Source organism: Alosa pseudoharengus, unplaced genomic scaffold, assembly GCF_046254945.1.
Source record: "Alosa pseudoharengus isolate Yale_2024_CS ecotype anadromous, Long Island Sound unplaced genomic scaffold, YU_APseudo_1.1 YU_APseudo_1.1_scf_1, whole genome shotgun sequence".
Lineage (NCBI taxonomy): Eukaryota > Metazoa > Chordata > Actinopteri > Clupeiformes > Clupeidae > Alosa > Alosa pseudoharengus.
The window spans coordinates 54,581,708-54,594,930 of record NW_027468564.1 but is presented as its reverse complement, the minus strand read 5'-3'; the positions used below and the strand labels follow the sequence as shown (position 1 = coordinate 54,594,930).

At 42.3% G+C, this 13,223-nt stretch overlaps 1 protein-coding gene across 1 annotated transcript; it reads right to left on the bottom strand.

Moving 5' to 3' along the window:
- Positions 1 to 362: 362 nt before the first annotated feature.
- On the bottom strand, positions 363 to 10,375 carry dnaja3b (DnaJ heat shock protein family (Hsp40) member A3b). The gene is made up of 12 exons (XM_076281066.1): positions 10,354 to 10,375; positions 9,501 to 9,637; positions 9,148 to 9,231; positions 8,585 to 8,788; positions 8,018 to 8,170; positions 7,316 to 7,463; positions 6,914 to 6,978; positions 6,101 to 6,229; positions 5,619 to 5,734; positions 5,413 to 5,504; positions 4,122 to 4,258; positions 363 to 1,376 (listed from the first exon to the last, which is right to left on the bottom strand). Exons 1-11 carry the CDS (start codon positions 10,373 to 10,375, stop codon positions 4,131 to 4,133), a joined length of 1,278 nt encoding a protein of 425 aa, XP_076137181.1. The 3' UTR covers positions 363 to 1,376; positions 4,122 to 4,130.
- Positions 10,376 to 13,223: the final 2,848 nt, after the last annotated feature.

The window sequence follows — 13,223 nt, the reverse complement described above, 5'->3', positions numbered from 1 at the left end:
CGTGATGTGGAGAGGGGAGGTGGGAGAGAAGCAGAGGCCCTGGTGCTCAGCGCACTATTTACACTGCAGCACGGCAAACGGCAAAGCCATAGAAAGACTACATTCTACATTCCGAACAGTCAAGCACAGCTGGGATGCTGTTTTGATGGTTACCATGGAGACAATAGGGAGCAGACTGATAGATAAAGAGCAAGAAAGAGAGAGAGAGCAAAAGAGAGAAGGAAAGAAAAACATGAGTTCTCTGGCTACAGGATACATAAATATTTTATATGCACTATTTTCTGCCTCTTTATCCTTTGTTCCTATAATCTGTAATTAATCATGCTCGGTAAACGCTCCCATATTGTTGTTTAATCCAACATGAAATAAATTGGAGACCTCCCAGCACGGCCATCTGCCAAGGTCATACGGGCAAATTCCAATAATTCATTCCACAATATTGAAATCACTTGATTGTTTTAATAGTAGAATCTAAAACACTGCTTGCTATTGTTTTGCTCTTCAGCTCTGAAACATAGCTAACAAGTTAGGTTTGATCCTCGCATATCACAAAACCCAATATACAGTCCACTAGCACCCCCTGGTGGCTACCACTTTCACATGGAAGCAGATCTAGACATTGGCTGCCAACCACTGATTTGTGTTTCCTCAACCAATTTTTGATGGTTTATAGAAACCATTTTTGCCATTCATATTTTAATAATAGTTATTAAGGTTTTCAATCACAGGTTCTTACATTTAGACAAAATTACTTATTTTTTTACTGTAAATGGTCATTAACTTCATTACATGTTGTGTGTTCCCACAGGGAAAAAGGCATTATCTCACACAATATATTAAATACATACACCAAATATATCAAAACACCAGAAAAATAACAACTGTGCCTATATTTGTGTCATTTATTCAATCACTTTTCCATCAGTCCCAGTGTAAAGTGAATGCTTCAAAAGACTTGGGGTACAGTACTGCACACACAAACACTCCATACCACTCCACCCAACACACCTCCACCCTCAACAGACCTCCTCCTCTTCTCCACCTCCTCCACGTCGCTCGTGAGGTAGCCTAACTCAGTCTCCTCCTTAAGCAGCTCGCCCTCTGTCCACTAAGGATCCCGTTCGCCAGCGCCCTGCTGTCCTTTCGTCTGTAAACGTTGCGGTGTGCGGAGGTGTGGGGGTGGGCGCCCGTCTACTAGCCAGGCTGCGGGTTACCCTTCTAGAATATTCTGTCTTTCTGTGCGTGGCCCCCCACCAGGGCCTGTCTCCAGCCTATGAGGCCTCCGGGGGTGAGGGGGGTCCAAAATAGGGGAGAGGGAGGTCCACCAGCTCCACCTCTCTGCTACTAGCCGTGTCCGTGACCTGAGGGTCTCTTGCCTAGAGAGAGGAAACAGAACAATTCCATCAACCTCGCTAAAGGCCAAACCTGGCTTATTTCGATAAGTCTCGCTAATTTTAGTGAGAATTCCGTTCCATTAATGAGGTTAACGTGAATCCCAGCTTGGTAACCATGGGAATTTATGCCACAGAACTAACCTGCTCCGTAGCAGGTTAACTTTCAAGCTAAATTAAGCTGTGTTGCAAAAAAAAAAACAATCAGTCGGAAAACGAGTCCAAACAGAGGGTTCCGTCAACCTGTGCTCTCGTCACCTGTAGCATACTACTTCAAAAATAGAAGTAGGCCTATAGTAATGTTTTTTTCCGACAGTGCACCAAGCATGGATTTACACATTCACTAGCTCCAAAGAATGTATGTTATTATATGATTAAAAATGTTTTAACTTCACATGCGTGTGGTTCTAGGAATCGTGCTACTCTGCGTCATTTACGTTCGGTGGTGGTGTAATGTGCAGCGAGACGGCATAGGATAGGATTTACATTCTTGCGTGTTCGCAGGTTCGCTTCCCATACGAAGTATTAAGGCTACATTGTTTATCACCTTGATAATGGCATTTTTAGTTATAATCTTTGATGAAAGACATATGTCTACTGCTGATAAAGGGTCATGCACATTTGGTAGGCTGTTCAGTGACAGCTTTGCCAGTGGGCTATAGCCTATTATATCTGATGCCAGCCAAAGGATAATTATTCTGTAGCCTAGGCAGCTAATAATTAAAACTGCTTCATGTGTCGACGATTGTTCATGAATGTCAAATCAACTGTGTGCTACACAGATTAAATATTAGGCATAAATTGAATTGAAAGCCATTGCATTTCAGATAATTTTATTTCAAAACACTTTGGGACTTATGGGAGACAATAGCCTATTATGTTGATACTAATTTATTTTATGACCACCTACACCTAGACAATAATTTGGAGTGAATGAACTCTTTTAATCTAAGAACGTAAGCTAGGCTATAGATAGTTTTGAATATCTATATGCATATCCATAAGTTGTTTTTGAGTTTATACTATTTATTCATGCACTCGTTTTGTTCAAGCATAGACTGTAGACCTATGTGTTCAAGAGTGAAGCCAATCAAACTTGCAATTGATTTCAAAACCATTAGCATTGTTGTTTTAAATGTATGCTTTCATTATTCTCCCATTTCTGTAGGCATTAGGCAATCTATTTTTTTCTCTCGATGTTAAATTTGATGACTTTCGATGAAAATCCTGTAGATGGCGCTTGCCAAATCGAACAGAAATCATCTAGTATTGTCTTAATTTTACGACATATATCCTCTTTTCGTCAATCTACTGTTTTGGTCTACTGTTGTACCTCGTGCACGAGCAGAGATGAAGCTGACTTCAACCTCGCTTGAATAAACGAGACCAAGATGCCGCTAACTTGAGTTAATGGAACGGCTTCAGCCCCAAGTGGAAGTCTACGCTAGTTCAAGCCAGGATATTTCTGTTAAGCGCCGCCTTCATTAGCGAGGTTGATGGAATATCCCCCTGATGTCTAGTTGTGAAGAGTGCTACACTTTTCTAATGCTGATGTTTTCACCTTTGTAAAACTCAGACATGGTTAATATTCTACTACAATGGTCACCAAACTACGGCCCGCCACCTCATTTTGGTTGGCCCCCCAAAACATGTCTGTGGTATGTAGCATCCGGCCCGCACGGGAGTACGACATCGTCAAACTATAACCTCCGCAATTTCCCCCATTCATTCTCTATGGCGAGTCTTAACAGTACACATGTAATACTCTTTTTGTCCACTAGTGGTTGTTTTGACACTGTTTCGCGTTTGCCATCGAAAACGGAATGAAATGTACAGGCCTACCTGCAAACAATGTAAGAGGCCTATGCTGACTTCATCAGTGCTCAAAGTATTCTAAAAGTTTATCCATTAATTGTTAATAACTAACTAACGTCTATTCAAGTCATATTTCTGGGACTTTCTGGGATAATTATTTCTATTTTTTATTCAATCGTTCAAATGTTCATACAAAGAGTTCACAAAGTTCTCATAAGGTGAGTGAAAGTTAGAATGGTGGTAATTTCAGACCACTTCAGCACTTCAGAGTTTGAGAACTTTAAATTATTTGTAGGATATTCACAACATGTGCTGTGTATTCGAAGACACAGAGTTCAGAGTTCACACATTTTTAATAAAATATACTTTTGGGACTCCCTGCTAATACTTTTGGGAATGCAAAAGTATTTTTATTAGTAGGCCTATTATTTAATTTGAGCTACATTTTACACTGATATGGCAATGATGGCAATATAAACACAGCTAACAATGGTATTAAATTGCAATAGCCTATGATTAAATGTAATGGAATATTCAACTAAGGTAGACTGCTGTTCACAGCACTAAGCTATTTATGGTTACTGATATACTCTGAGTTTCTGGCCCTCTCTTAGAGCCAGGCATAGTGAGCTGGCCCTCGGAAGAAAAAGTTTGGGGACCACTGTTCTACTACTACAGCCATTGGTTTGCACCGTTCTGTCTTATTGTCCTACTCAGCTACAGTACATCTAATGTTGTACTTATGCCATGTCTGCATGGTTGTATTCTATGATCAAGACAGGTGCCACAAAACATTAAATCGCTGGTGAAACTGGTCCCTTCAGTGTATATAGAAGTTTTTACCCCCCCCCCCCCCCCCCAGAAGAACTCTAGGTTCTTGAGCTCGTCCACTGCCTCGTCGTCCAGGGCTCTCACCTGTGGCAGTCAGCTGAACATTTTCTTCAGCTTGGAGAAGAAGCCTCCTTCCTCCTTCTTTCCCTCCTCTTTCTGGCTCTCCTCCTCTTGCTGCTGCTGCTGCTCTCCTCCAGAGGACTGGCTACTCTTGGCCCTGGCTGGGGTACAAAACCAGACTGGTCAGGCCACCTGCTCGCACAAGCTCAACACTACCGGCAGAGGGAAAGCAACAGTGTGGCTCGTCTGACAGGATCTTTTAAGGTAGAACCAAAGATGTTAGAATTACTATCCTTCTTGCCCTGTCAGCTAGCAGCATTGTACAGAATACACCGCATACGTAGCAATAAGTAAAAGATTATGTGAATTAGGCTTCAAATTATGTGCCAACTGTCTTTGTAATCAAAGATTTTAAAATGACCTGCTCTTGTGTCAGCTCATCTGAGTGGAGAGAGGGATTTATATTTGAGGGATTCAGCACTAGCATAGAAGTGAGGTTGCGTCTCAGATCCGGTACCAGACACCAATTCACAGAGGGGCATTATATTTTTCCAAGAGGGGCACAAATTCACCGTTGATCCACTGTTCAGTGTAGCGGGAATTTAAATTGATCACGTTAAGATAAGCCATTAATATACACTGGGGTATCTATTGTCTACAATGTACCCAAGTAAGCAACAGGGGACTTCCAGGATGGGCAAGGCCCCCCAATGACACCGGGACTGTTACATCTGTGTCCAAGGAGTGATTAATGTGTGTGTGTGTGTGTGTGTGTGTGGGTGTGTGTGTGTGTGGTGGGGGGTGAGGGGTGCTTGTGTGACATCACATTTCCACTCCAAGACAATCAAAGACAAATCACACCCTGTCTGTGTCTGAATGTACTGCAGCCAAAGGGTTATTACATGGCAACATGTAGAGCTATTCGATTTGACTCAAGAATGTTCTCATGAATTTCAAAGCACCCCCCCCCCCCCAACCACCCTCCTGAAAATCTGAAACACAGAAACACAAACTAAGAAACGCTATTTTGGATGAGTTGGCATGGAATGCCTACTAATCTTGTTGTGTCTGCACTGGCAAGTCCTGGCTAAATTCCCAACCTGGCACATTCAATCTGGCCCCCTAATCGCTCATAATCATAATCAGCTCATTCATTCATTCTCTCCCTCTCCACCTCAAGCTGATGGCTGCCGTGCATCACCCTGGTGGGTGCTACACATTGGTGGTGGTTAATGGGGTTCCCCTGTAAAGCGCTTTGGGTGCCTGTATGAATGCAAGGTGTCGTTGCAAGTACGGAGAGACTGGTCCACTGTACCTGCAGGAGTGACCCCGTTGACCGTGCCCTGCACGTCCTCCTCCTCCTCAGCATACTCCAACAGGAGCTTCCTCTGCCTCCGGCTCAGTTTCCTGCACAAGATGGCAGGCAGAGAATGAGACGGGACAACAACGCAAAAACACCTACAAATCAGCCATCTTGTGTGTATGCTGGAGGGTAAGTGACGGAGTCAGGATGTCTCTTACTTGGGGATTTTGATCTTGATGTGGACGTAGTGGTCACCGTAACTGTAGCTGTTCATGCGCTGGATGCCCTTGCCCTGTAGCCTGAGGCGCTGGTCAGGCTGCATCCCTGGAGGAATCTGATGGTTTTGAATGGCCACAAATGACTTCACTCCATACTACTGCAGCACTTGCCTAAACACCCTCAAATCGCCCTCAAAGTCCACTTAAGAGACTATCAATGAACCTTGGTGTGGAGCTACACATTGTGTTACATGTCCTGCATTACAAGCACAACAACCTTAAGGTAATAGCATGGCAATACCAATGTTATTCCGAAGATGTTATACCAATGTTATGCAGATGTCTACACAGATTTTTGTACTAACACCATCAGATACGTGTAATGATTTTCCTATTAATGATGCCGTATTGACAGTGTGGCCCCATGTTCAGAACGTGGAGAGGAGGCAGAGTAGCCGTGGCAGAGTGAGTCTCAGTCCCACCTGTATGCTGATGGTGTCATGGAGACCTGGCGCGGTGGCCGCGCCCCCCAGGACGGCCTGGGCCACCGAGATGTGCACGTCCGAGTGGATGTCCGGACCATCGCGTCTGAACACCGGACTCCTCTGGACCTGTGCGTGTGTGAGGGAGACCGTGTGTGTCATTGTTAAGTGACATTTACTCAGATATTAATGCACTATACACTATGCTGGCCTAGACACAACTGCAAAATAACACCACTGATCACTGGTAATAGTCTTATAGTTGGAAACGACTACTATTTGATTAAGTCTTGTTGTCCACTTTGACAGACATCTTAGATGGAGGATGTTCTCATTCATCTGAGCAAGGCCATGCCAATAGCAAAACTAGTGCCACTAGCATCAGAAAGATTTCAGGGCCCGGCCCAACAGAATTAGGCCACTATTTGCTCTCTCAGCCCATCACATACAAACAAAGACAAATTACTTTTGCAACAGGGACAAAAGAGCCAGAGAAATGTTTGTTCAGGCATCCAGAAACATCACCTGCGTTGGCTGCCGAGATGCTTCCTATGATTAGCCTGTTTCTCTGGCAGCACATAAGAGCTTTTCCTTTCCAACAGCTAATTATCTACTGGGTCAGCAGGCACACAATAGCCACATGTCAAGAGAATGCAGGCTAATCTAATTAGATTTTTTTCCAAAGCACTTCCATTAGCAAGCGAATACCTTCTGCACAAGCCAAACATACAGTATACAGTGACAATGGAAAGGGAGGAGATGTTCCCCCATGTTTGGGGCGAGCCCTGTCTCAGTGCTGGCTGACGCACTCACTCTAAATGTGATGTACATCTCCTTCTTTCCCACAGGCATCCGCACAGTCTGTCCGTCATCCACACCTGAAACAGCACCAGAACAGAGAGAGGTCAGACAACTACTCAACATGTCATCCACACCTGAAACAGCACCAGAACAGAGAGAGGTCAGACAACTACTCAACATGTCATCCACACCTGAAACAGCATCATGAAATGCATAAGCTTTAACTAAATAAGTAAATGTTCTCTCCAAATGCCGCTGTTTCAATGCACAAATCCCTTCAGCATAGGAGCCGACTGATTGAAGAAGTTGACCCACGGAGCCATAGACTGTATAAAGCATGGAGCGCTGAGTTGGAGCACGGAGTTGTTCTACACAAGCGTTCGATCATCTCAGTGATCTTGAGTGGCGCCTCACCTGGCGGTACCGGCACCGTGACCGTGTGCTTCTGCTTGGTCTGGCCCCGGCCCCGGCACATGATGCAGGGCGTGATGACGATGGAGCCGCGGCCACCGCACCGGCGGCAGGTGGAGCGCATCATGAAGGGGCCCGTGTTCACAGACTCCTGCGGAGGGCAGCAGAGGGCCAAAGATAAACAAAGCTTCGTTCAAGAACACTCTGTGCACAGAACTGGGACACCGTCTGCCACACAGGGCTGTACGTTCACTTTTTTTTTGTTGCTCATAGCCCTGGTGCTACAGAGGTTGATAGTTTTGTAGCACAATCCAATGGAGCCCGGGAGGTGTCATTGCAAGATTGTATATTTGTATATCTAGAAAACATTTGCTCATTTGACTAAATTGTGCACTTCTTTAACCAAAATGTGCTTTACAAATATCCTAACTACAGAACAACTAGGAAGCAACATTTAGTTCATATATTTACTTGATAATGTATTACATTATCATTTAGCTGGTAATGACTATATAACAGGTCAACTATGATGATTAAGCTTTCATACACCTATAATAACCTAACCAGTCCCATAACCCATTTGCACCTGAAACCTGAATGAGCATGACAGAAAAGGATATATCATATCATAGTCATGTTTACAAACGTGAAGGCAATGATAAGGCACAACATTGAAGACTCTTAAAATGAAAAGGGTTTCCTCACCATGCCTGTGCCATTGCAATAGTGGCAGTGCTGGACTTTGGTGCCAGGTTCACTTCCTTTGCCATCACAACGCGGGCAGGTGTCCTCTATGTTGACTGTGATCTCCTTGTTGACACCCTTGGCGGCTTGAGTAAACGTCAGATCCATTACAAACTGGGGGACAAAAACACAGAAAAACAACATGAATCAACATGAAACCATCATCAATACTTATGTAAGACAATACTAATCCATATACCTCAATTGATACATCAGGCTACTCAATTCTGTGAGCAAAGACATTAAAAGTATACCTTACTTATTGTGCAACTTATTCTAGTTAAGTGTGTTCTAAACATAAAAAAGGCAAATTAATCTGCAATGAGCTGCAAGTGTTGCCACTACTCATGAGCAATCAACCCTTTGTGACTGTGTGTATGATATAGTTCAAGAAGCTGTTACAAACAGGTGTATGATTGCAAGAACACTTGTTGTTCTCAATGTCACTAATGGACAAAGATGTCCTCTACTATGTATCCTGCCTCTGCAGGTGTCAATACTGTACATATCAGTGGAAACAGGACGGACCTCTGGAGGCTGCTCGAATATGGAGCTGAAATCTCCGAAGCCCCGCGCTCCAGTGAAATCACCAAAGATCTTGCGGAAGAGTTCCTCGGGGTCCACGTTGGAGCCCCCTCTCCAGAACTGCTGCTCTCTGGCGTTGCTCTGGCCTGGACCACTGGCCGAGCCGTACGTGTCATACTGCCTCCTCTTCACCTCGTCACTCAACACCTGGGGGGAGAGATTACAAAGTAAGGAAGTTTAATTTATATTGCATATTTAAGATAAAAGTGCTTCACACACAGTACCACAACGTAGTCTACAGGAAGTTATTTCTGAATCATTATTATAACTATACATATTGTTAAAAAGTATTATTATTGTTTATTATGGTTGTTATTGTTGCTGGTCTTGAGTTTTGAATTTCCCCTTGGGGATCAATAAAGTCTATCTATCTATCTATCTATCTATCTGTCTGTCGTTGCTGTTGTTGTCATCACCACCATCTTTTCACTTTTTCTACTTTTGGTTATTGAGGGACTTGCTATGGCATTGATATGTAATCATTTGAGCTTCAGATATTTCTATACCTCATATGCCTCTGCACACTTGGCAAACTTCTCTTTTGCTTGAGGATCATCTGGATTGGTATCCGGGTGGTACTTCTTTGCCATCTGAGGAACAGAAAACGCAGTAATTATAATAATCAAAAGTATAAAAACTCTATTCTGTGTACATAACATGTGTTAATTATACTTTCACTCAGGTAATACAAATAATATACTGCTATAAATTTATGTTCATAATATCTGATAACTTTAACGTCCGGTTCACAGTTTGTGGCCAAGGAATAATGAAGCCATCAAAATCTATAATTTGTAGAGCAACTACAAAATATAAGACTCTTATGGCTAAACAAAAAAAAAAAACTACATGACTTCACCTGGTAATATGCCTTCTTGATATCTTTCTGCGAAGCATTGCGCGGAACACCCAAAAGTTGGTACAGATCCTCCTTGTTCTGACAGACTGCACTGGTGTGGAAGGGCTGAGCACTGAGGACATGCCCGGCCTTGGACCCTGCAAACAATGTAAAAGAACTGTGCTTAGCACAGAATCTACAGATCTGACTACTGGTCAGAAGTCAACTACGGCATATCACCAAAAGAGGACCAATCTAATGTTACGTTTCTTCTATTCGTAGCCAGCAACAAAGGATTAGCATTTTGGATTAAGATGACAAAGAATGGAACACCGAAGTGTCATCACGTGCAACACAGGTTCACGATACAAAATTTCAAGTCGACCTGATCGACTCAATAGTCGATTTTTAGACATGACTGACATGCATGGTTCTGAGGTTCATGTTATTAGAAATTCTCTGGTATCAACATCACGATGTGCCAAGTAGCATGTCGAAAATGAATTAACATAATACTTCTGTCACAAAGCCCTGGGTCTTTGGAAGACCAGTTGAGTGAGTTGAATGTATCAGGTCACTTGTGATGGTAACGCTACCCAAAAGGCAAGTTTGTTAGTTTGTATAACTTAGTTGTCCTTGTGTAAGGCTGTTGCATCATCTTACAAAATTAAGGGCAGCCAACGTTAACTACGCTAACGCTAACCAGCTAAAATGACAGGACGAAGGTCGTTCACAGCTTTTTACCCCTGGGGGGTAAATAAAAACAATGCTCTGCTGCAAACTCAACTCTAAACTTCAGTATTTTCTTGCTTGCTAGCATAGCAACCATTAACGTTTAGCCGAGTAGCTTACATGACAACCTCCTCAATGTCACGCTGCTTGCCGCTTTCCAACATCTCGCATGACCCACAGCTGAATAATAACGTGTTCCCGTAAGCGACAGAAGCCGTGCATCACCGTATACTGAAGTGACAAAAACAGATACTTTGAAAGGTGCAGTGGATAAGGCAACTGATATTAAGCGTGCAGCACGACTTGATGTGGACGCCGCCATCTTTACGTCATGATAGGTCTAAGGAGGTCTACTGCGCATGTCAGTAGAAGTCATCATCAGAAGTCATACACACTAACTTATTTTTATACCAAGTAATTTTGATAACTTCATGACCACTGATAACAAACATGACCCACTCCCCCTCGTGTTCCATTTTTATGTTGATAGACATTTAGGCTATTATGTAATGTTATACTTATAGCTATAATGCATTGAAAATGGTTTATAATTATATTAACATTACTTTATTTTTTACTTTGTAAATGTTTTAATGATATTCCAGGTTAACATCAGCATTCATTTAAGGAAATGAAAACATTAGTTATATGAAAATGTCTGCTATCATATCACTATTCAATTACAGTAAATTCAATTCAATTCAATTCAAAGAACTTTATTTTTCCATTACAAATGAGTAAGCTTTTGTACTCAGTATGCAAAAACCAGTCTGAATACCTGGGAAGGCCTGGGAAGCAATAAGACACACCAACAAATATTGTACAACCAATTTATGTAGCAGAATGATTGGCCTTTGCATGTATCAATATCATTGACATTTGGGTGTGTCAACATGGAGATCATCTGATGAAGATAACAATCAAGTAGTTGTGCATATCAGAATCATTGTACACCAATGAAAATTACACATTTTGTAGGTGAAACTTGCTTAACTAAAGAGTTCCCATCTGGACAGCACTCGCTCTCAGGCACTAAGTAGGCTAGTACACAATGTACTACCCCACTTCCATCTTACAATAACACACAGATCAAATCAAATGCTCAAGGCAATGATTCCTGTAACAGAGTTGCAGAGTGCAGCAGCAGCACATGAGACCATCAACAAGAGAATGTCAGGGTTAGTGGAAGACCGAAACAGAGTGTGTGTGCGTGTGTGTGTATGTGTGTGGAAGAGGGGGCCTGTGTGTGTGTGCTTGTGTCTGTGTGTGTGTGTGTGAGAGAGAGAGAGAGAGAGAGAGAGAGAGAGAGAGAGAATCACGTCAACAGAAAATTTCAATCTAGCTATGAAAAAATTAAAAGATAAAGACAGCAAAGAGTGCCCTCAGCCAATTAATCATAAATGAAAATGTTAACACCAATACAATACACCCCAAGAAAATCATGACACAACAAAAAGAAAAGTATATACATTACTGGGAAAATACAATTAAAACTCAAAGTAAAATGGCATCAATCACTAGAAAGAGATCATAAAATGGCTGAATATACTTATGCATCATAAAAGACCCCCGGATCCGAAAATCAGTCACTAGGTACAGACTCAGTGACCACACATTGGAGAGAGGCCGCTACAAGCAAACATGGCAACTAAAAGAGGAGAGGGTATGCACATGCTGCACACAAGAAATCGAAAATGAAAAACATTTCAAAAAAATTGAAAACATTACATCAATATAATTCACAAAATTTGAAAAAATAATCCCAAATTTTAGAAATTAAATACTTAGGCCTATTGGAGAGTACCCAACCTTACTACCACTAGCAGCACGATATGTCCCAGAATGCCATAAAGCAGAGACAGCCACTAGGTAAGCCACTATGTATTTATTTCCTTCTTTGCTTTTTCTCTCTCCATTGTGTGTTAGTGTTTGTGTGTTGGGGGAGAGGATTGTGTGTGTGTGTGTGTGTGTGTGTGTGTGTGTGTGTGTGTGTGTTTGTGTTTGTGTGTGTGTAGTGTGTGTGTGTGTGTGTGTGTGTGTAGTGTGTGTGTGTGTGTGTGTGTGTGTGTGTGTGTGTGTGTGTGTGTAGTGTGTGTGTGTGTGTGTGTGTGTGTGTGTGTGTGTGTGTGTGTGTGTGTGTGTGTGTGTCTAATGTTCTATTCTTTTTATTATTCTCCATAGTCCATGTCAATTATTGTTACATTATTACTATATTAATTGCTAATTCTTTTGATGTAACAACTGCTTTGGCAACATTGTAACACTTACAGTCATGCCAATAAAGCTCATTGAATTGAAATTGAGAGAGGCTGTTCCTGTAAGTATGTGTGTGTGTGTGTGTGTGTGTGTGTGTGTGTGTGTGTGTGTGTGTGTGTGTGTGAGAGAGAGAGAGAGAGAGAGAGAGAGAGAGAGAGAGAGAGAGAGAGCAGGCCTCAACAGAGAATTCCCCACTTTAGTAACATACCACATAAGCAATAAATAATGTGTGTTTTGATCAAAAAATAGGGTTGCATGATTTGGAGAGAATATCATATTGCAATTTGTCTGACATATATTACGATTAGGGCTGAGCTACACCAGGCACATAACTGAAGCGTTCTGTTCGCGTTGCGTCTGCTGCAACAATTAGCTTCCACTAAAATCAATGGAAGTAGCTACACCAGACGAGATAGCGGCACGTACGGTCGAAAAAAATAGACCATTAATTTAAAATGGAATTTTTACGCGTCGCAAACGGAACGCTTCAGTTATGCGCCTGGTGTAGCTCATACCTTACAATTTGCGATATGATTCTTGAATGTGAATGATCTGATTCAGTTCAATATTCCAAATGTCTCAATTGTCTTAATTTGTGCCACCCCTGACTGGTGAGCACGGCTAGTGCACAAAAAGCACAGCACCCCGACCGACTGGGAAGCTCACTAATCAGAATTTCTGTGCCCCACTCGAACTACGCATACCCACCAACCAGAAGTGGCACAGTCAAGGAGGAGGACATGAATATAAAAGTCA

Coding starts and splice junctions, on each gene's coding strand:
- dnaja3b (XM_076281066.1), bottom strand. CDS start 10,375: ATGTTGGAAAGCGGCAAGCAGC. Junction 8,789..9,147: donor AGTGTGCAGAGGCATATGAG/GTATAGAAATAT, acceptor CTCTCCCCCCAG/GTGTTGAGTGACGAGGTGAA. Junction 5,505..5,618: donor ATCAAGATCAAAATCCCCAA/GTAAGAGACATC, acceptor CATCTTGTGCAG/GAAACTGAGCCGGAGGCAGA.